The 24,731-nt window shown below is 37.7% G+C and overlaps 1 protein-coding gene across 1 annotated transcript in view; it reads right to left on the bottom strand.

Moving 5' to 3' along the window:
- FAT4 (FAT atypical cadherin 4) overlaps positions 1–24,731 on the bottom strand; it is a 188,902-nt gene that overhangs the window by 55,666 nt on the left and 108,505 nt on the right. The window contains exons 5-7 of the mRNA XM_018061516.1: positions 23,236–24,158; positions 22,422–22,596; positions 82–262 (exon numbers count right to left, since the gene is read on the bottom strand). Coding sequence (XP_017917005.1) covers positions 82–262; positions 22,422–22,596; positions 23,236–24,158 — 1,279 coding nt within the window. The remainder of the gene's footprint in view (positions 1–81; positions 263–22,421; positions 22,597–23,235; positions 24,159–24,731) is intronic.

The following is a 24,731-nucleotide window of genomic DNA, read 5'->3' as shown; positions in this document are numbered from 1 at the left end:
GAAATGAAGCATTATATGCATTTCGTTCAAAGACGTTTAATGAGAAAAGTAATCAAAATTTACAAAGGAAAAGGCACTGACCTGATAACCGCATTGGTTGAAGCATCAATATCTGAGGCATTTACCAGTATAACATCTGTCCCAGTTGGTGCGTCTTCAGGAATTGTCGTGAAATACATTTTACTGGCAAAAGTCGGGACATTGTCATTGACGTCATCCACTATGACATTGATTGTTCCAGTTCCGGTCAGGGCAGGGAATCCTAGAGGGAAAAGAAAACCAAGTCTTAATGTTCATAAATCACAAAAATAATAGCAAGCTTAACAATGGGTTGTAGACAGAACTACTAAAGAGAACGTAGAAAACACCCCAAGGTAATATTTGTGAACACATAGACAGGTGATTGAGTAATTTTTAGTTTTGTTACAAGAAAAATATTTTTATTTAGGGACTAGTATTCCAACTCTTTCCTAGTGATACTGCACAAAAGAATATGTCAATCTCCTAGTCTATTTTAAAGGTACTCACTCAGCAATCTGGAGCACAACAATATCATTTAAATGCCACAAAAGAGGCACTACTGGTTTCTCTAAAATTATAGTAAAATAGATCAAGCCAGATTTGGAGCATCCCTCTGTATCTGGACTAGCTGGTCAGCTGACAAAGCAGAATTAAAAACTGTATTCCTAGATGTGACTATCAATGCTATCATAAAGAAAAATTAACTGTGTTTTGAGGTCTTTAAATCCCCTTTTCTGTACTAACATATTTCTTTGCAGAAAATTTAAAAAAGAAAGCACTGACCTTTCACTTGCTGGAAATAGCATGTCAATGAGATGACTTGAAATCATTTCTGTTGCATTTATTTAATGTTTAAGGTAAATATGAAATGATTCATTTTTATTCCCTGTTCCAGTGCCTTTATCAGCATATAGTGAAAATGCAGCATTTAACAAAACCCTGGACTACACTGTCTATCGTACACAGAGTTAGAAGACTCTTGTGTGGTGAAGGTCAGATATCATATTTAGTTGATTCTGTGGGTTATCTCAAAGGTAAATGGCAAATCATCTGCTTTTAGTTGTTTTTCAGAATCATATTCAGACTTTAACATACCAAAATAGAAACAATGAAGGTCTGCTTACCTATTCTTATCAAAAATAAAATAAGGCCCTGGACACGCTCAATTTTAAGATACAACTTTTCTCCCCATAAATTATTTCCCATTAAATGAAGCTTTAATTCTACTTACTTTTAGTATTCTATATTTTGTAAATAAAGTCATTCTCTCACTTACTCATTCACTTCTCTGTAAAATGTTTATGAATATCTCTCTAATATCATGGAATGGTGTTGAGATTCACAACCTTCTAATATTAACTTTTGTAATAATATTCTTATGATTTGCTAATATGTCCTTATTGCTATTCAGACTTCTCCCTGTGTTCTTAGATTGTCATTACTGATGGCATAGTACCAATCAATTTTATGTTCCAATGTATGGGAACCAAAAATCAATGGACTAGAAAATTATGGAATGCAGTGGTTTTTGTGCTTATGCAAGGAAGCTCAAATTCTACATTAGATGAAAAATTTGTATGACCACTTGAACTGGGCACTATGACAAGGCATGATATCTCCTGGAATATATTCAATTAAATTTAGGCTGCAAGCTGATCTCTGTTGCATTCTCTGTGATATTATTTATGTCAAGAATTCCATTTATATTAACATATTTTAAAATTAATTTCTGCAGATATCTTACCTTTTAGGTGTTGGATTTTATATTGAATAAAACTAGTTCTCACTCTTTGCCTTTTCTGCATCAGTTCAGTTCAGTCTCTCAGTCGTGTCCGACTCTTTGCAACCCCAAGAACTACAGCACGCCAGGCCTCCCTGTCCATCACCAACTCCCAGAGTTCACCCAAACTCATGGCCATTGAATTGGTGATGCCATCCAGCCATCTCATCCTCTGTCGTCCCCTTCTCCTCCTGACCCCAATCCCTCCCAGCATCAGAGTCTTTTCCAATGAGTCAACTCTTCACATGAGGTGGCCAAAGCATTGGAGTTTTAGCTTTAGCATCATTCCTTCCAATGAATACCCAGGACTGATCTCCTTTAAAATGGACTGGTTGGATATCCTTGCAGTCCAAGGGACTCTCAAGAATCTCCAACACCACAGTTCAAAAGCATCAATTTTTAGGCTCTCAGCTTTCTTCACAGTCAACTCTCACACCCATACATGACCACTGGAAAAACCATAGCCTTGACTATATGGACCTTTGATGGCAAAGTAATGTCTCTGCTTTTGAATATGCTATCTAGGTTGGTCAAAACTTTCCTTCCAAGGAGTAGGCATCTTTTAATTTCATGGCTGCAGTCACCATCTACAGTGATTTTGGAGCCCCCAAAAAATAAAGTCTGACACTATTTCCACTGTTTCCCCATCTATTTCCCATGACGTGATGGGACCAGATGCCATGATCTTCGTTTTCTGAATGTTGAGCTTGAAGCCAACTTTTTCACTCTCCTCTTTCACTTTCATCAAGAGGCTTTTTAGTTCCTCTTCATTTTCTGCCATAAGGATGGTGTCATCTGCATATCTGAGGTTATTGATATTTCTCCCGGCAATCTGGATTCTAGCTTGTGTTTCTTCCAGCCCAGCATTTCTCATGATGTACTCTGCATAGAAGTTAAATAAGCAGGGTGACAATATACAGCCTTGACACACTCCTTTTCCTATTTGGAACCAGTTAGTTGTACCATGTCCATTTCTAACTGTTGCTTCCTGACCTGCATACAGGTTTCTCAAGAGGCAGGTCAGGTGGTCTGGTATTCCCATCTCTTTCAGAATTTTCCACAGTTTATTGTGATCCACACAGTCAAAGGCTTTGGCATAGTCAATAAAGCAGAAATAGATGTTTTTCTGGAACTCTCTTACTTTTTTGATGATCCAGCAGATATTGGCAATTTGATCCTCTGACTTTTCTAAAACCAGCTTGAACATCTGGAAGTTCACAGTTCATGTATTGCTGAAGCCTGGCTTGGAGAATTTTGAGCATTACTTTACCAGTGTGTGAGATGAGTGCCATTGTGCAGTAGTTTGAGCATTCTTTGGCATTACCTTTCTTTGAGATTGAAATGAAAACTGACCTTTTCCAGTCCTGTGGCCACTGCTGAGTTTTCCAAATTTGCTGGCATATTGAGTGCAGCACTTTCACAGCATCAACTTTCAGGATTTGAAATAGCTCAACTGGAATTCCATCACCTCCACTAGCTTTGTTCATAGTGATCTAGCTTAGTGATCACACCATCATGATTATCTTGGTCATGAAGATCTTTTTTGTACAGTTCTTCTGTGTAATCTTGCCACCTCTTCTTAATATTTTCTGCTTCTGTTAGGTCCATACCATTTCTGTCCTTTATTGAGCTCATCTTTGCATAAAATGTTCCCTGGTATCTCTAATTTTCTTGAAGAGATCTCTAGTCTTTCCCATTCTGTTGTTTTCCTCTATTTCTTTGCATTGATTGCTGAGGAAGGCTTTCTTGTGTCTCCTTGCTATTCTTTGGAACTCTGCATTCAGATGCTTATATCCTTCCCTTTCTCCTTTGCTTTTCGCTTCTCTTCTTTTCACAGCTATTTGTAAGGCCTCCCCAGACAGCCATTTTGTTTTTTTGCCTTTCTTTTCCATGGGGATGGTCTTGATCCCTGTCTCCTGTGCAATGTCATGAACCTCAGTCCATAGTTCATCAGGCACTCTATCTATTAGATCTAGTCCCTTAAATCTATTTCTCACTTCCACTGTATAATCATAAGGGATTTGATTTAGGTCATACCTGCATGGTCTAGTGGTTTTCCCTACTCTTCAATTTAAGTCTGAATTTGGCCATAAGGAGTTCATGATCTGAGCCACAGTCAATGAACTACAAATATTAAAATATTGTACTTGCCTTTTCACTAGTCACTTAAGCAATGGTAGGATAATATCATATGTAATTCACATTCAGAACAGATTTAGAAGTATTATAAACATTGAAGAAGCACATCAAAATAATACTTTTAAAATCTCACTCAACATAAACATTAATTGAATCTTCAGGCATTCATGTACTGGTTTAAGAAGTTTACCTGAATTGTCTACTCTTCATAAGTTTGTATGGCTGTTACCTCCATTTTATATATAAATGACATTAAAGAAAGGGATAGAAAGATTGAGTAACTTTTTTAGGGCCATTGAACTGGTGAGGAATGGAACTAGGCTTTGACTTGCATGGGGAGCTCTTGAGCACTGACAGGAAAGCCAGAAGGTGTTGGCAGCAGGACACATGCTGCTCAGTGAGACGCTCTGGGACTCTGGACAAGCCAGTCTCAGGGAGCAACACGAGCCCCAAGCCAGAGGAAAAGGCCCATCTGTGGCGGACCTTAGCTATCGTCCAGGTTAAGCTTGTGTAGCATTTGGGGACATCTGTTTGGCCATAAATTTTTAATTTTTCACAGCACATGTTAAAGCCCAAGTCAATATTTTCTGAGTTATTATGGATGACCAGTGTTCGGCCCTAGGCTCTGAAATGTGTGTTTAATTATACACAATTTAATGAAATGGAAGTTAATTGTGTGAATGATGTTAGTATCTCTCTCATTGTCTGCTTGAAAAAAACAATAACTAGAGCTTGTTTGTACATTTGTGTGGACAAAAGGGGATGTCATGGGAAGGACGGGCTATATCTGATGAATCGTGAGAGGGGATAACTAAGTCAAGGTCCCAGATATCATGAAAGGCTCTTTTATCTCTATTACTGACACTGTATTCCACTCACTAAATCTGTCTTCTTATATGCAAAATGGGAATAATAAGAACAAACCTACCCCAATAGGGGTGTGGAGGGGAATGTAACATGTTTAGGATAGTGCCTGGTACATAGTTAGAACATATTCTATATTACTCTTCGTTGTTGTACTTGTTTTAGAAATTAGGAGAAAAAAAGGAAATTTGACATTTAAAAGATCAGTTTTTAATTTTACAGATTACTGTGTCATAATTCTCAGGATTTTTGTCCCCTGACAAAACTTTCAAGTCAGTCTTATGACAACATTATTCAGGAAAAAATTGTGAATCATTCTTTTCTTTTAATGATTTCTTTTTGGTAGTTATAAGTGTATGAGACTCAGGTTTCAAAACTTGCACAGCTTCGTATAAGGTGTGTTGAACTGAAAATTTAAAAATGCAAAATTTACAAATTGCAAGTGAGAGAAGATCTGAAAATGTCTGATATGCTCTCTAATCAACAATGCTTAAACTTGTTAAGAAATAGTTCAGTAACTGCCAAATGGTTTTATCTTTGGTATTCTAAAGCATCTGACAACACACATATGAAAAACTTCATAAAATGATGACTAACTCATTTGGTTAGGAACATGTGATTCCTTTCCTTGTCTATAAACTACATAAATATTGTTGCTGATGTGTTTTCTGAATTAGTAAGCAAAAAAAAAAAAAACACAAAACATTGTTTACCTAGGAAAATATTCAACAAATTCAATCTCATGGTTTCCATACCAGAGAACAACTAATTTTTCCACAAGCTCTTGAAAGCACACCAGCAACACCATATGATCCTGGCCTGAGAAGTGACCCCACAGTAATCCCATATCCTCATGGGGCATCTGCTCAAGCCAAGAACCATCACGAGTCCCTTTTCCTCCACTTGTTAGCAGCCACAGCCCACTTTAACAGCACTTGGGGTTCTTCTCTTCCTCTTTTCTTCAAGAATTGATAGAGTGACCCAATTTCTACAATGGCCTCACTTTCTTGTTGCCCCAGGGGATGAGCATGCAGGTCTTATTTACTTTTAAACTTTTACAAGGAAATTGTACAAAGACATAATTCTACATTTCTAAGTCTCTTACTGGGATTTAACTAACTCTGAACTCTGCCTCCAATATTTCTCTTTTATTCTTAGGATAGGGCCTTCTACCGCTCATCTCACTCTAGCCTCAGACTGGTCCTCCACAAGGCCCTGCCTCTAAGCTTTAGGAAGGAAGATGAAATCAAGGGACAGAAAGCAGGAATGCCCCCTGATTTTGAGCAAATTAGCCTCATATTCCAGGTGGCTTCATGATAAAGAACCCACCTGCCAATGCAGGAGAGGCAAGTTTGATCCCTGGGTCAGGAAGATCTCTGGAGGAAGAAATGGCAACCCACTCCAAGTATTCTTACCTGGAAAAATTCCATGGACAGAGGAGCTCGATGGGCTACAGTCCAAAGGGTTACAAAGAGTTGGACTTGTCTGAGCACGACAACACAACAAAGACTTACATCTACAACAGACTTCTCAGATGAAGGACACAAGTTACCTAGCCCTTGGTACACACAGATTTTATCACTTCCTCATCTCCTTATGGAATGATGAAGCCATGTTTTGTTGCTTTTCTGTGTTTATTTGCTTGCTTTTGAACCCTTCCTCTTAACCTAGTGAAGAAGTGGTTCTGGTGCTTATGTTCCTATTTCCCAACATCTTTTGGGTTATGGTCCACGTGAAGTGCTAAATGATATTCACTGTAACTTTACCTTCAGTTCAGAACTTTCCAGGCTGATACTCCCAACTGACTCTTTGTTCTCTCCTCTTGCAAATTACTAGAGAGCCTCAATATTATATGCTAAAAACTCTAGTCTTAGTTAGTCCGTGTAAACTTAGCCTGTATATTTGTATATAAATTGACAAGCCTATGTGCATATACATGAGAAGTGAAGTCGCTCAGTTGTATCCGACTCTTTGTGACCCCATGGACTGTAGCCTACCAGGCTCTGCAGCCCATGGGATTTTCCAGGCAAGAATACTGGAGTGGGCTGCAATTTCCTTCTCCAGGGGATCTTCCCAACCCAGGGATCGAACCCGGGTCTCCTGCATTGCAGACAGATGCTTTACCATCTGAGCCACATATATATTTTTAGATACATATTATTGAACACTTATTTGATAATAGTATTTGAGTGGTGCTTCCCAGGTGGTATTAGTGTTAAAGAACCTTACTGGCAATGCAGGAGACCCAAGAGACATGGGTTTGATCCCTGGGTTGGGAAGATCCCCTGGAGGAAAGCACAGCAACCCACTCCAGTATTCCTGCCTGGAGAGTCCCATGGACAGAGTAGCCCCGGGAGCTACAGTCCATAGGGTTGTAAAGAGTGGACTCTTTACATGCTGAGGCGACTTAGCAGACATACATGTGCATGGGTATCTTTTATATGTATTACTCTTAATATACAGAGTCATGAAGCAGGTATCACTATTTAAGTTTTTTTAATAAAGAACTTTCAACTCAAAGAATTTAAACAATTTATTTACATTTAGCCACAGTGGACAGAGCCTTCTCTGGTGGCTCAGTGGTAAAGAATCTGCCTGCTAATGCAGGAGACTTGGGAGACGTGGGGTCGATCCCTGGGTTGGGAAGATCCTCTGGAGGAGGAAATGGCAACCCACTCCAGTATTCTTGCCCGAAAACCACATGGACTGAGAAGTATAGTCCATGGGGTCACCAAGAGTCAGAGATGACTTAGCGACTGCACAACAGTAGTGGACAGAGGGAAGGTCAACTCTGAACTCTTGAAAAAATATATTTTCTCTGTTCATTAGGCTCAGATAAAAGTATGCCACTCTTATTGCAGATGTTTTACTCATTATTATTATTAGTGATGTACTTCTACCATATTCTCTATTAAGTTATAAAATAATTGAGAGCAGAAATTATTGTTTAATTCATCGTTATCTAAACCAATAAGGCATAGGTTGTCTTCAATGTTTATTAAGTTCTCCTTTGACTCTATATATGGAAATCTGATCTAGTGACTACATGGGTGAAAGTTCAAAAAGCTGATCACTTCTGGGAATAAATATAGGTTTTAGCCTAAGGCTGGGGTCAGAGAACAAAACTTCTGACAAAGGTCAACATTTTGGAGATAGTCTACTACTTATAACAGAGGGTCCCAATTAATCCTGAATCCCATGAGAGGAATCAGAATACTAGGGGCCAATATTTTGCTTGGATAGATCTGATAATGATGAATTATATAGGTAGTGGCGTAATAGGGCAAGATTACTCAGTTTCATCTGGAATTGATTTATGAGAACCAGATGCAATCAGAAAGAAGAAGTAGGATGTAAGGACCTAGACTCCTGACAGAAGACAGTGAGCCAATGAATAGAGCTGAAGACAGAAGTGAAATGAAAGGACAAAATCTCAGAAATGTTTAAGTATAGAGGCAAGGAGCATACAGGAGACATGTGAAATACAATCAGCAGTCAGATGATAAAAGGAAGCTCAAATTCATTTTGTAAAAATATGTTGTATTTTATATATCATACATCTGTGCATGTACATATATGAGAGTAAAAGTGAAAGTGTTAGTCGCTCAGTTGTGTCTGACTCTTTGCGACCCTATGGATTATAGCCTGCCAGGCTCCTCCATCCGTGGAATTCTCCAGGCAAGAATAATGGAGTGGGTGGCCATTCCCTTCCCCAGGGAACCTTCCTAACCCAGGGATCAAACCTGGGTCTCCTGCATTGCAGGTGGAATCTTTACCATCTGAGCCACCAGGGAAGCCTGTATATATATTTTATAAAGTATATATATGTATACATATATACAATGGTGGTTCAGTTGTCAAATCGTGTCTAAGTCTTGCAACCCCATGAACTGTAGCCTGCCAGGCTCCTCTGTTCATGGGATTCTCCAAGCAAGAATACTGGAGTGGGTTGCCATTTCCTTCTCCAACATATATACAATAAACGTGGGTAAATAGATATTAAACTTCTTAAATTTTTAGAGCAACAGCAAAAAATACATATGATTCTGAAAAGCATTTTTTTAATGCGTAAAAACACATCACACACATACACCCACACCCACACCCACACCCACACACACACACACACACACACACACACACACACAGATTATTCACAGTTTAATCTTCTGATAGTCCATTACACTTGTGTAGTTCCAAACTTTGTCTTGAGTCATATTTTATGCTTTTAAACTTGGGAAATGATTAAACTGGTATTGCCTTTGAACATTGGTGGCTTAAAAAGATCAAACATATTAGAACAAAGTTCAAGGAAACCTAAAATAAGATTTTAAAAAGAAAAATGTTTCAGGCAACTGCTTTATCAGAAAATTCATCTTCAATAAGTGTAATGAATGAATCTAAAGATCTAATTAAAGTTCTAACTGCAGGCATTTTACATATTTAATGTTAGTCCCCATAAATTAAACATATTTTCCTGAAACATGAAAAACTGCTCAGCCACATTAGAATTTTGCTTAACTGAAATCTATTGCTTTGCCATAAAACTGATTTCATTCTTAACATCAAACATTTGGTGGAACAGTCCTCTTACTGGTTGTGTTTGTTGTAATAAAGTATTACCTTCTTTTTTATACTTGGAGTAAACACATATTTCTTACAGTAAGTAAGCCATCCCCTGAAAAGGTATTGAAACCAACCACTCAGTATTGACTTTTAATTATGTGATTTGGCTTAAATTTGAATCCAGAAAATATGTGAAGCAAGTAAATATGTAGAAGTATTTAAATATGAGCAATAGCATTTATCTTAAAATTTTCATTTTATAACATATTACCACTACATTAGTTCTACAAATATGTTTATATAAATTAGGTAGGTACATACTTAGGTAACATTTTATTTTTAATCATTTCTCAGGAATCTTTATCAAAAACACTATTTCCTTTTTATAAATTTTTATACTAAAGAATCTGCTTGTAATGCAGGAGACCCAAGTTCTATCCCTGGGTCAGGAAGATCCCCTGGAGAAGGGAATTGCTACCCACTTCAATATTCTTGCCTGGAGAATTCCATGGACAGAGAAGCCTGGTGGGCTACAGTCCATAGGGTCACAAAGAGTTGTACACGACTAAGCAACTATCATACTAAATAGAGGTGACAAAACTAAAGAAAGAACTTAGCAATATTATGTAAATAAGACTGAAAATTGCTCATAGTGCAAATGTAGTTAATGTCATTGAAATGTACACTTAAAAATCATTAAGTGGTAAATTTTATGTTATATGGATACATAATTTTTAAGAGTTTATAAAATAAAATATGATGTAAACTAAATATTTTATCCCCCACATAAAGTATGTGATAAAGACTTAATTTTGGAGAACATTAAAAAAAAGAACCCTAACAACACATGTTGAAACTCTGAAATACTACCAAATTCAAAATATAGACTGAGTCTTGCCTATTTAGTGAAACTATCAAATTATATATCTTTGGAATAATTATCAAAATAGGCTAGAAAGTAAGATTAAGTTTTAACATGATAAAATCAGAAGATTTTTGAAAAGGAAAAATTCCTCATACTAAGCTTACATTATTTTCTATTATATTTAATATCTATCCTTTAGGTAATATAATAATCTCTTTAATATTTCAAATAGTTTGTTTCCATTTCAAAGTTGGGTTTCCTTCATCTACTCGGATTTATAGTTTAAATTAAGTAAATGAGAAATAGACTGAAATTACTTCATCAAATTTTAATTGTATGCAACATGATAGCAATTCTAGCTATTATTTATTGGAATTTTGGAAGCTTGATCATCTTTCTTTTTGTATTTTTATCTTGCTGCTGCTGCTGCTGCTAAGTCGCTTCAGTCGTGTCCGACTCTGTGTGACCCCATAGACGGCAGCCCACCAGGCTCTGCCATCCCCGGGATTCTCCAGGCAAGAACACTGGAGTGGGTTGCCATTTCCTTCTCCAGTACATGAAAGTGAAAATTGAAAGTGAGGTCGCTCAGTCGTGTCAGACTCGTAGCGACCCCATGGACTGCAGCCCACCAGGCTCCTCTGTCCTTGGGATTTTCCAGGCAAGAGTACTGGAGTGGGGTGCCATTGCCTTCTCCATTTTTTATCTTATGACTATACAAATGAAAAGCTATGTAGGAAAAGTTGTTTCTACTAAAGTGTAGCTGATTTAAAGAATATTATGTAAATAAATGATTTATGATAACACTTAGTCACTAATGGGTTTTGTACTAAACTTATTGGAAATAAGAGGAAGTAAAACAATAACCAGTTATGAACCTTGGAAACAAAATGTCATCTAAGACAAATACTCCAATGGAAATAACAAAACTTCCTTTGACTCGAATATATAACTAAGTTAAATGCAAGTGATTTCTGGTAACTGAAGATTACCCTAGCACTGTTTGATTTATGGAATCATTGATATCTTACAGAAAGTTTTCAAGCATTTTTCATTACTAAGAATGTTCATCATAACAGACCAGGCAAGTTCTTCAACATCTTCCCACAAATAATACTGACAGAATGCAGTCTTTCTGGAACATTTAAAAAGCAACTCTCCTCAGATGTAAAATGTCATATTCCACATTTCTGACCTCTCTTTTGATTATAGAGACATTTGCAATGCAGTGACCCTCTCAGCTGAACAATGTGACAAACAGTTTTCATTCAAAATGTCATCATAGCCTCACCAAGAAAATAAGCATAGTGATTAGCCCTTTTAGATTTCAGGATTAACTTTTGCAAAAGCATCATGTTTCCCCTTCATTAAAAAGTAATTTCCAATCCCTGCATAAGAATGAAGTTTATCCCCTGTTTCAATCAGATGATAAATGCCCTTAATTAGGGATGCTAATAACTGAAAATTTCCCCTCAGACCTATTAATTATGCTGACACATAGTTCACTACTAGACTTTTTGGCCAAATCTATAGTCAGAATATCTCTTTAGCTTGTTAGCATATTAGACTGAGAACAGATAAATAAAGGTAATATATTTAATTTGTGCACAATTTAATCTCCCACACTCCATAAATGCAAATAACACAGCCCAATTGACTTACTGTATGTGCATGGATGTGTGTATCGTACATATTGTATATTCCAAGTATAGTATTAAAAATTTGCTTTGCACTCCGTAAAACTCTTGGATATGCATTTCTTGATCTGAGAACAGTAATCCTTTGATTTTGAATTCATGAATATTTTTATTTTACTCGCTGTTTCAATGGCAGAGAACTGAATGTTGTTTCTTTTTTTGCTGCAAAAACCATTTCTCTTTTTAATATAAAATAATATTTAATCCAAAGAGAAGACACTCATAAACATGGTTTATGTGAAACATAATATGTTAGATGAGCTAATCTATGGGAAAGAGTGAGTCATAGTTAAACGGTCTCCTTGATCAGGTTTAGTGGCTTCAGATTCTGTTTCTATTGATTAACAGCTGCAGGTCTAAGTCAAGTTTTTTACTTCTCTAATACTCAGCTTTGTTTTAGTTTTTCTTTTAATTCATAATATTGGAATCCACTTTACAGGTCTGTTGTGGGATTAAATCAAATCCTATAGAAAGAAATCTGGTACAAACAAGCACTCAGCATGCACAGAATGAACATCATCTAAAGTTAGCCTACGCAAGTTGTATCTCTACTCAAACGTGTTTCCTGAGAATTAAACTTTTATATCTACCTGCCATCTCCACTGGAGATTTCATAATATCTAAAATACAGTATAGCAAAAAAATAATATCCCCAAATTTCTCAGGCCAGTACTCTAGGACTCACGCTTGATTTGTCTCTTTTACTAATTTCCTATACCTCCAATTCCATCATCAAGTCCTAGTGGCTTAACCTTCAGAACGGATGAAATGTTTAGCTCTTTCACACCTTCTCCATGCTGTGGCCTAATTTCAGACATTCCCAAGGGCTGCTGTCATGGCCTTTCAACCATCATCTCTATTTCCAGTGTAGTTTTCACCACTGCCACAAAACCAGGTCTCTTTTCCACAGAAGCAGGCCACTCCAAAATTCCTTGTTGCTCCCCTGTCCAAAGCTTTAACAAGACTTTGCCTTTCTCTTTGAATAAAATTAAAACTTCTTTCCCTGGTCTAAAACGCTGAGATGATCCAGCCTCTGCCTAATTCATTTATCAAGATTTCTCCTTTCTTTCACTCTGGTAGAGCCGTCCAAGCCTTCCAGTTGTCCTTTGAATAAAGGCAACCTGATCCCTGTCTAGGAACCGTTTCACCTGCAAATTTACCCAGATTTTCACATTTCACTGTCCTGACTCTGCTATTAAAAATAATACCAGCAGTTTCTTCCTCTCTAGCCACTTAACCTGCTTTATTTAATTACATAGCACCTCATATAACTCCCGACCTATATATTACATTTTGTCTAGCTTTCTGACTGGAATGTAACTTCTGTGAGGACAGAGACTGTCATTTTTTCACCACTATATCTCCAGTTCCTAGAAGAATCCCTGGTAGAGACTGCTCCACAAATGCTTCCTGACAAAACATTGTCCAGATGCTTGCTACATATTGACAGCCCATAGAAGCACATGAGTCTCATTGACTCTAATAATAATTCACTTATAAGATCTATTAAATTACCATTATAGTTTGGTTTTAATAAATGTAAATGCAAAATGACAATTGGTTAGAATAATTGGCAATATTATCATCTTCTACCTGTAAAGCCTAGTGAATTTTTTTTATCTTCTCCTACTTAGCAACTTAATTTGAACAATGTCTAAATTGAAGCTCGTCTCAAACAATCAGTATTGAAATTACTGATTCCAGTTGATTTGATGCCACTTAAAATATTTTCAAACATTTATTTATTTGGAAAAAGAAAAATAACAGAATGTTTTATTCATTAGAGTACAATGGATCGCATAGAAGAAGAAAAGCTTTCTTAAAACTGTGTTTTTGGAAATTTATGTTTTGCAGAGGGTAATCAGATTCTGATTTTTTTTTTTCAGATATACCATAAGTGAGCAAGGGCTCAGTTGGAAGGCATAAATCCTGGATATTGTTCTTGACTCTGATATTCTCTGGGTCTGTAAGCTCTGGCAAACTGCCTAATTATTCCAGGCCTCAATTTTCTTATCTCAAAATAAAGGAAATGGACTGGCTCATTTCCAAGAAGACTTCTGGCTATAAAATTAGCATTTTAAGTCAGATTTTTCTCACTTAGAACTTTTCATATATAGCTGTCTTTTAAAATCCTTCCATATTACACAGTAGGTTATAACTTCAATAACCCCTTATAGTCACATCTTGTTTTACTGCTTTCTCTTATACTAATTCCTTCCTTTAAGAGTAGTAGTAGATTTTAATAGGTCACAGACTATGAATTTACTGGTGAGGGCAGAAGATCACCAAAGGTTAAAAAAATTCTAAGAGACTTGGAAAATTCCATGGATATATATCTATTGGAAATGCTTATCTAAACACCAAAATCCTCATAACAAATAAGTAAAATTTTTCACATTACGTTTATGTGAAGAAGCATAGGCCTTTATTATTAACTATGTGAAGTCAAATACCACATATGGGATGGAGATATAGATATAGATATATATATATATATATATATATATATATAGGTAGCTAAAAAGGTATTCAGTTTTTTGCTGTGGGAAGTCCAGATATAAAAGTATTGCCAAATGCCAAAATTTTTCAAAAGCACAGTATCTGTTTATGCAGATTCTGAGTTAGCAAGCCAGACCAAGAAAAGGTAGGCAGGGCATCACAAGGTAGAGATAAGACCTACCTAGAAACATCTACTAGATAACAGAATTGAATAAGAGCCAGAAAGTTCAGGGGAGAGTCATGAGAATATAGCTCAAGCAGTATTTTTAAGCATCTGAAACTGAATTAAAGCCATAAAACGCTTCAGTGGGTCTTTACATATGACTGCAATTTATCACATCACACTAAACACCACAGAGCCTTAAATGCTTATGCTGCTTTTCAAAGCAGGGGTCAATTTGAATGACCACAACCAATGTGGCAAAAACTTCTGGAATTTCAGCCATCAGTTAAAAAAGATTGGCACTTTTCCTTTTTTGTAGGTCCTTTGAAAAATCTGCAAGTAAATACATAATAATAATCTGTATTTAAGTATGGTAAATAAATATGAAATAATAGTTGCATAATAACAGGATGGTTTGATAAATAATTATCATTTTCACTCAGTAAATCATTCATTCATTCAACAAATATTTATTCAGCAAATGTTATATTACACATTCTGTTCTGAGTGTTTCTGGGAATTCAGTTTTGAACAAGACAGAAACTTTCCTGGCAACTCAGCTGGTAAAGAATCTGCCTACAATGTGGGAGACTTGGGTTTGATTCTGAGTCAGGAAGATCCCCTGAAGAAGGGATAGGCTACCCACACCAGTATTCTTGGGCTTCCCTAGTGGCTGAGCTGGTAAAGAATCTGCCTGCAATGTGGGAGACCTGGGTTTGATCCCTCGGTTGGGAAGATCCCCTGGAGGGGGAAAGGCTACCCACTCCAGTATTCTGGCCTGGAGAATTCCGTGGACTATATAGCCCATGGGGTCACAAAGAGTCAGACACTACTAAGCAATTTTCACTTTCATTTAGGAAGCTTACATGATACTGGAAGTATGAGAGCTATTGATGAGGTAACCAAACTGTAGCCTGCCAGGTCCCTCTGTCCATGGGATTTCCCGGACAAGAAATACTGGAGTGGGTTGCCATTTCCTTCTCCAGGGGATCTTCCCAACCCATGAATGGAATCCACATCTCTTGTACTGGCAGGCAGATTCTTTATTGTTGAGCCACCAGGAACGCATTATATTCTATATAAGCATATAACTTTAAATGGCAATTAATGTCTAAGAAAAAATTCACAACACAGTAATGTGATAGAAATACTGGAGAGATGGGAAGTGGGACCTATAGACTGGCAGTCAGATAAATCCTCTCTGAGAAGTTGACGTTTTACTTAGATGCAATGACAAAATGACAGCGACACAGATGTCGTCTGCACCCCCCCCCCATTAAACAATGGGAAAACAACAACAACAAAACAGCCAGCTACTAAGTAGAACACTCCAGATAGTGAGAACTACAGGTACAAATGCAAAGGGCCAAGGATGAGAAAAAGGTTGGCATTTTTAAAGGGGCCAGATTAACCGGCACTAGCAATTTGCTGTCAGTATTTAGTGACTACTCTCCAGCAGTAAGTCACCTGATCCGTAAGCTTGCTGATTTTTTTAGTGTAAATACTCCTACATTAGCTGATTTCAACCAAACCAATGTGGAGATACTGAACAGAGTTGAGAGGTGATAATGACCAATGGAGATCAGCCCTGGGATTTCTTTGGAAGGAATGATGCTAAAGCTGAAACTCCAGTACTTTGGCCACCTCATGTGAAGAGTTGACTCATTGGAAAAGACTCTGATGCTGGGAGGGATTGGGGGCAGGAGAAGAAGGGGACGACAGAGGATGAGATGGCTGGATGGCATCACCGACTCGATGGACGTGAGTTTGAGTGAACTCCGGGAGTTGGTGATGGACAGAGAGGCCTGGCATGCTGCGATTCATGGGGTCGCGAAGAGCTGGACACGACTGAGTGACTGAACTGAACTGAGCTGAACTGAATGACCAATGGTGGAACATAATAAAGGAAGGCAGCAGCAGATGATGACAGAGGGGTCAGATAGTAGACAGAGGCAAGGTCATTTAATGCCATGTGGTCAATGGTAAGAAATTCAGTTTTTATTCTTGGAAATCACGAAATGGCTTTAATTAAGCAACAGGGCATAATCATTTTTTATGGCTTTAAGGTTCATGAGCTGCTTGTTGGAGAGCATACTGTGCGGGAGAAAGGCAGTTAGAAAGCTATCATATTTTCCCTGGCATGGACTAAAGTGGGGGCTTCCCAGGTGGCGCTAGTGTTAAAGAACCTGCCTGCCAATGCAGGAGACATAAGAGATGCAGGTTCAATCCCTGTGTTGGGAAGGTCCCATGGAAGAGGGCATGGCAACACACTCCGCTGTTCTTGCCTAGAGAATCCCATGCACCAAGGAGCCTGGTGGGCTACGGTCCATAGGGTCACAAAGAGTCAGACATGACTGAAGTGACTTAGCAAGCACACATGCACACAGACTAAGGTGGTGGTAATGGAGATTATGAAAATTGGATCAATCAGGACATTTTGTGAGTCAGAGTCTAGTTGTCAATGGACTTGTTGAACAAAGTTTGCCTTGAGCAATTGTGAAACCGGGGACAGAGAACAACTTACGGAGAAGCATAAAAGTCAGAAATTTTATTTGGCCTTACTAAGCTTAAGATGTTGGCAATTTGATCTCTGGTTCCTCTGATGAACATGAGTTTGAGTGAATTCCGGGAGATGGGGATGGACAGGGAGGCCTGGCATGCCGCAATTCACAGGGTCGCAAAGAGTTGGACACGACTGAGTGACTAAATTGAACTGAAGCTTAAGATGTTCAACAAACATGCTGACTAATATTAACAACTAAAATGAATCATTTCAACATTTATTCCTGCTAATACATTTTTCATGTAGGAATTAGTGTTTCTATCAAATAGATAACAATATAAAGTTAACTGCCTTCCAATATAGATGTGGATTGCAATCCCTAAGTCAGGAAGATTACCTGGGGAAGGAAATGGCAACCCACTCCAGTATTCTTGCCCGGAAAATCCCATGGACAGAGGAGTCTGGTGGGCTATAGTTCAAAGGGTCGCAAAGAGTCAGACACAACTGGGCGACTGAGCACACACACTCAAAGGTAACTTGTTCAAGGTCACATACCTTTAAATTGTCAGAGATGGAATTCGAACCTTTTTTTAACCACAAAGCTATGTGTTTACCTTTATAATATACTTCCATTTTGTAAATTAATTCTTAGGATTAATTTTTTGGAAGTATAAAGCTCTGAGTTCCCTGATAATTCCCTGCTACTTATGGTACTTAAAACATATTACTTAATTTATTGCACTTATGAGAAAATGGTAAGGAAAATTTTTGGAAGGAAGGATCTTTGGGAACAGAGTATCAAAATATGAGAAGGACAATAACTGCTTTAGGGCCAGCTCTCCTCTTAGGATGAACCACATGTACTAGGTTCTCTGCAGTACTTTCATGACTACACCTGGGTGAAGCCTTAGCCTCCTGGGAGTGTCTACTTGGTACATATTTCTAGAAGAAATAACACTGAGTAATTTGGACTGAAGGCAGAACATCCATACTTTTTATTATATCAGTTGAACAAAATATTATCTTTAATTGAGTTTTAGCCTCACCTCTTTAAATTAATCTTTAGTAAGTAAATACTATGGGAGAAAAAAAAAGTGAGGTAGAATTGTTGCCCTCTGTCCTGGTTTCGTTATTTAACAATGCAACACTTGGTCCCACACATATAGGATAGTGTGGTTGTATTCATTTTAAGCAGTGGACAGGAGTCCTTAGAGAGCTTCCAGATGTGCTACTCTACAGCCATGCAGTCAGTAAATAAAAATACGATGAAAGTGGAATGCTAATATCTTCTCCACAAACATTCAAAGATTTAGAGGTCTGCTGATAAAAATAAGCTGCTGCTTCAATTGCTGCCATATTGCCAAAGCTGACCCATCTTTGGGTTGCCATCAGGTAAGAATTTCAAAAGAGCAAAGGAAAAATGATTTGTGAGCTAAGGAATAAAACTGTCAATTTTTTTTTTCTGTTTAGAACACTTTGATATTTTCCTGGTTCTCAGAACACTGCCAATTTGAGAATAACCTGGCATCTGGGACTTAAAAGCTGCCATATTTTCCTGAATTTTCTCATGTCATCTACTAATTTGACTTTTAAATCATAGCAGTGAATAAGTATTTTAAATCCTGTGTCAGAGACTTCATTCTTGGAATATAAAACTGCAAATTCTGAAGCCTGATATGTGAAGCTCTCACTGTTCTACACAAGTGGATATTGATGACAGTGGAAGTACAAAAAGGAATTGGATATAAAATTATGGTTACACATGAGTTTTAATAATTTTAGAAACATCTAGTACAACATACCTCACAATTTCTGATTGCTTTATATGTGATTCATATTAAAGGATTTCCATGCACCTACTTGTATGTATCCATACATACATGTATGGATGTGAGAGTTGGACTGTGAAGAAGGCTGAGCACCGAAGAATTGATATGTTTGAACTGTGGTGTTGGAGAAGACTCTTGAGAGTCCCTTGGACTGCAAGGAGATCCAACCAGTCCATTCTGAAGGAGATCAACCCTGGGATTTCTTTGGAAGGAATGATGCTAAAGCTGAAGCTCCAGTACTTTGGCCACCTCATGCAAAGAGCTGACTCATTTGAAAAGACTCTGATGCTGGGAAGGATTGGGGGCAAGAGGTGAAGGGGATGACAGAGGATGAGATGGCTGGATGGCATCACGGACTCGATGGACGTGAGTCTGAATGAACTCCGGGAGATGGTGATGGACAGGGAGGCCTGGTGTGCTGCGATTTCATGGGGTCGCAAAGAGTCGGACACGACTGAGCGACTGAACTGAACTGAGGCATATTTAACAAATATTGTATCAGTTAAACATTGTAATAAACTACGTTGTAATTACTATTATCCCCATTTTACTGAGAAAAAACTGAGATTGAAAGAGATGATAGAGTTTGTCTGAATCACAAAAAAAATTTTGAGAGAAACAGAATTTAAATCACCATCAGTTCAAATTTAAAGCTTTTAATCAGTCTATTATATAGACAATTATTGGGTTTATTTTGCAAATAAAATTATTTTGGAAATTAATATATATTTTTCAAATTTTACTTTAACTCAACACTAAAACCTTCACATACACTAAACTTGGAAGTCAGATATACTAGGGTCTGAATCCTACTCTGCGACTTCTTGGCTGTGTGTGTGTGTGCTTGTGTGTGTGTGTGTATGAGTGCTCAGTCGTGTCTGACTCTTTGCAACCCTATAGACTGTAGCTCTCCAGGCTCTTCTGTCCATGCGACTTTCCAGGCAAGAATACTGGAGCAGTTTAGCCATTTTCTACTCCAGGGGATCTTCCCAACCCAGGGACTGAACCCATATCTCTTGGGTCTCCTGCATTGGCAGGTGGATTCTTTACCACTGCACCACCTCCTGAGCAAATTACTTAATTACTCTGAGGAGTTTACTGTAAGTAAAGTGGAAACAAAAACACCATAGTCTCTGAGATAATAAAGTAATGTGTAGAAATGGGTTAATATCTGTAAAATCTGGCAAACTGCATGACTCCGATTGCCAAATGTCAGAAAACAACCATTCCCTTCCCCTGCACAATATCTCCCTCTTGGCTCCACAGGCGCACAAAAAGATTTTTAAATTCTCAGAATGATCTGATTGAAAACATGCACTCTTGTCTAGATGTCTACATTCTTTCTCTGACATGGCTTTTGACTTAGAATGTTCCAAATCACAAATCCCCGATGGAGAGCTTCTATGAGTTGTGCCCTGTCCGTCCAGGGTCACCCTACACTGCATCTCTGATTCTCACAATCACAATCTGCTCCTCGCCCTGGGGTGACCTTTGTGTGACACACCATCTTGTGCAGCAAGTTTTATAATGACGGATGCCTTAGTAGCCAGATTCCTGGGTCTGGTTTCTCCTCCCCCAAATGATCTGCACAAAGACTCTGTTTCTGGGAGTGCCTAGAATTGACTGCACATATCCCGCAACTGCAGAGGACAGCTGAGTCTGCGGTGTTTTCATAATAAAATCTCGCCTCTATATATCTGACCCTCTACTAGTTTGTACACCTCTTTATCCTTTCTTTTCTCCAAATGACTCTTGAAATACGGATTGACCTGAGCCATGTGGCAGTGACTGCATTTGCCACATGAAAATGTTTATCTACTGACCGAGAAGTACTGCCTACACATATAATGAAACATGTTTCAGATCAACTTGGTTTAAGTTTTATATGGTTACCACACCACATTCTGCTCATCATTGCCTGGGATTTTATAGTTTGCATGAAATGTAACACAGTCATTCACATGCATTAAAAAAATAAAAAACTAGAATAGTGCTTTCTTTCACAAAACAATAGTCTGAGATGAAGTAAATGGCAAATAATATAGACAGAGCCATCTTGATAAATAAGCAGTGGCACTATCATTAGCATACTTAACATAAATTTATGATTACTCTTAATCTTCAAATCTCCTTTTCTTATGAAGTGTTGACATGAAATTGTATACTCTGAAATTGGTCACAAATAACAAATATATCAAAAAATTATATTCATCAAAAACATTTCAACCACAGCAAAAACAGCTCATTTGAAAATTCAGAATAATTCTCCTATAGCAGTAGCCACACATCTACATAAATATCCATATACCAAAAATGTCAGTCCTTTGAAGTTCCAACAAACTGCCTGTTCTTAAAACAATTTCAACAAATTAATAAAGAGATGTCAACATTACTAACTTCCTCAATAATTAAAACAGTAAGTTTTAACAATTTTTATAAATGAGTGTTACATAAGGACTGCTGCTGCTAAGTCGCTTCAGTCGTGTCCGACTCTGTGCAGCCCCATAGACGGCAGCCCACCAGGCTCCCCCGTCCCTGGGATTCTCCAGGCAAGAACACTGGAGTGGGTTGCCATTTCCTTCTCCAATGCATGAAAGTGAAAAGTGAAAGTGAAGTCGCTCAGTCTTGTCCGACTCTTCACGACCCCATGGACTGCAGCCCACCAGGCTCCTCCGTCTATGGGATTTTCCAGGCAAGAGTCAATGCCTCATAATTCCCTGAGACTTTTGAAGATCGATGATTTATTCATTCATTTGTTTATTCAACACATATTTAAGCACATCTACTTTATTCAAGGCACAGAGGTTCTTTAACAAATTGTAGTTGTTTCAGCTTTGAATTAGAAGTGCAAAACAAAACAGTGGTTAGCAGGAATGTTACTTTTTGAATAGATTGTATTTTATGCTACTTGCTCTATAATTTTATGCAATTACTATTTCCAAACAGTGAGAGCTAATATATATTGCTTTTCTTTCTCCCTATCATAGTTCATTACACTGCTACTCAATGAGAAGCAGGCTCTCACTGACACCCTTTTTGGAGTTCTGTGGGGCTTCATCAGATGCTTATCATATCTACTTATGATTTTGCAGAACCTACAGGATTAATGAAGCAGAACTCTGGACCCACTCTCTTATCTCCATGACCAGTTAGAACCATCTGAATGTTTTCAAAGCTAAGGTACTTGAAATATCCACAGTCCAGGGGGAGAGTATAGAGTCACCCCCAGAGATACTGTGTCAGCCTACCAGGCAATGATATATTGTGTCTTATAGGAATAGAGCTTTGTTTGTAATGTGCCTAAACCCTTACCATTTACATATAAATTTCATAAAGTGATATATGTTTTATAAAATGATGTGGATACTACTGAAGTTCCAAGCATTAGTAAATTAAAAAAAAAAAAAAAAGATTAGTTTGGTGGTAGAAAAACGTACTTCCATTTACATATATTATGAAGAAATTTTTCACTGTCGAACAAGGTTATTACAGATTTACCTGAATCTGTAGCTGTGATCAGCAAGACAAAATGTTCCTTTGTTTCACGGTCCAAACTCTGTGTTACTTGAAGTTCTCCACTAGCTGAGAGAGTGAAAGCATTGTCTTCATTACCACCAAATAGAACATATGAGAGTTTGCTGTTGGAACCTTGATCATCATCTCTTGCCACCACCTACAGGAGAAAACAATATAGGACATGAATGTGAGTAATACTCACAAAATGTATATCATGAAATAAAGTGTATTATTAAAAATAATAGGGTAGAGCCATTCAGACCAATATTAAAAGGTTTCAGAGACATGTTTGTAAGTTTTAGGTAAAATATTAAAATGGCGCAGTGTACAATATATAATTTGTATACAACCAGGTATAAAATCAACACATTGCATTTTTTGGAAGACCTCACAAAAATTTTTTTTAACAGCAGATCCATCCCGGTAGTTGGATTTGTAAAGAGGGAGTGAAGAACAACATTTGTAAAAGTTGTCAAACTTTAACATCATTTTATTTTCTTACTATGTATAGAATAACTGTTACAGTGAAACAAAATTCAGAAATGCACAAATGCATAAATGTGTGCAGCAGAGGTAAATGCAAAAGGATATAACTGAAATACAATATTTCATCTACAAGGAAGTCAACAGGTCCTTAGGTGTAGTTTTCATAAACCTGTCCTTTTCGAGATCTGCTGTATCAGCAAGTAAGCGTTTTTGGATGAGAATGAGGAAGAGAGTGGGGCAGCATGACCACTGTAATTAAATGAATTGTCTTACAAAAAGCACAATATTTGTTTGATTTAAATATAATTACCTGAAGAACTGTTCTGGGTAATGTTCCCAGATTCTCAGGGACATTTACAGAATATGGAGACAGCTCAAATACGGGGACAAAATCATTAATATCCAGCAGAACAATGCTGACGGTAGAGGTATCGGTTCTGGGAGTGCTGCCCCGATCTGTTGCCTGAACAGTTAAAGAGTAAGTAGGGGTCTTCTCTCGATCCAAAGGCTTAGCCACGGTGATTGCCCCTGTGACCAAGTCGATCCGAAATTCCTGATTGGCATTACCATCGACAATGCCATAGCGGACCTGTCCATTTGTACCTTCATCTCCATCTGCTGCAAATACTTGTATTATATCTGTTCCAGTAAGTGTATTTTCATTGATCTCCACTTTATACATGGCCTGTGCAAAAACAGGGTTATTATCGTTGATGTCAAGTACCATAACTACCACCTCTGTAGATGAAGACAGAGATGGATGACCTTTGTCCGTAGCCACCACCGTGAGAGTATAATTGGAAACCTCCTCTCTGTCTAGCTCTCCAGTGAGCCTTACTTCTCCATCGATGGTCCCGATAGTGAACTTATTTCCCAAAGGGTTCAGTAGGGTATACTCAATGTAGCTGTTTGGGCCGCTGTCTGGGTCAGTTGCTTGTGCTTTGAAAACAATGGTATCAATAGGTGTGTTTTCTGGAATGTAGGTCAATTTAGGGGAAAGAAAGGTTGGGGGGTTATCATTGACATCCAGCAAAATAATGGAGATTTGAGCAGTGCTTGTGAATCTGGAGGCTGGAAGCTGCGGCAGGTCATGCACTTGAACGACCAGATTGTAGAAGGACTGACTCTCCCGATCCAAAGGTTTTAGAACTTTCAATACCCCATTCTTGTCGACTGTAAACTGCCCAAGGCTATCGCCAGAAGCAATACTGTAAGCCAATTGAGAGTTGATGCCTGAAATGGAAGGGGGAAAAAATTAAATTTTCTGAACTAAATGCTGACTGCAAACTAAACTGCACCAAAAATTTCATCATATGAACTTGTGTATTTGATACACATGGCTGCCAAACTTATGAATGATTTAGCCAGAGTTAATTTTCTTTCCAAGGAATATATAACCCATAACTCTTTTCTTGGTATCATTTGATTTGAAAAGATGTTTACAATCTGGTGAACAAATGATCTATATACTGCTGGCTATTTACCAAGGTGTTGAAATGCTAAATTAGGAAAGTGAAGAGGAAAAAAAATATACTAGAGAGTGGATATTTTTCTATACATTTCTTTATTTCTGTCACATAATTCCTGAGAGTTCAACATTAACAGTGCCACACTCTACTACTGGCCAAACATTTATCACATTAGTAATTTATTGAGGCCAACACCAATTTTCAGAGAATGATAATAACATTTAGTCATGGATGCTTTAAGTCTACTTTTACGTTTCTTGGCAGAACCAACAAATACTTTTTAATTCCTATTAAGTGTCTGGCTAATACCTCTGAGAAAATAATTCTCTTTCAAATT

This window comes from Capra hircus, chromosome 17 (assembly GCF_001704415.2).
Source record: "Capra hircus breed San Clemente chromosome 17, ASM170441v1, whole genome shotgun sequence".
Classification (NCBI taxonomy): domain Eukaryota; kingdom Metazoa; phylum Chordata; class Mammalia; order Artiodactyla; family Bovidae; genus Capra; species Capra hircus.
The sequence above is the reverse complement of the archived record's forward strand: the minus strand, read 5'-3'. Positions and strand labels throughout refer to the sequence as shown.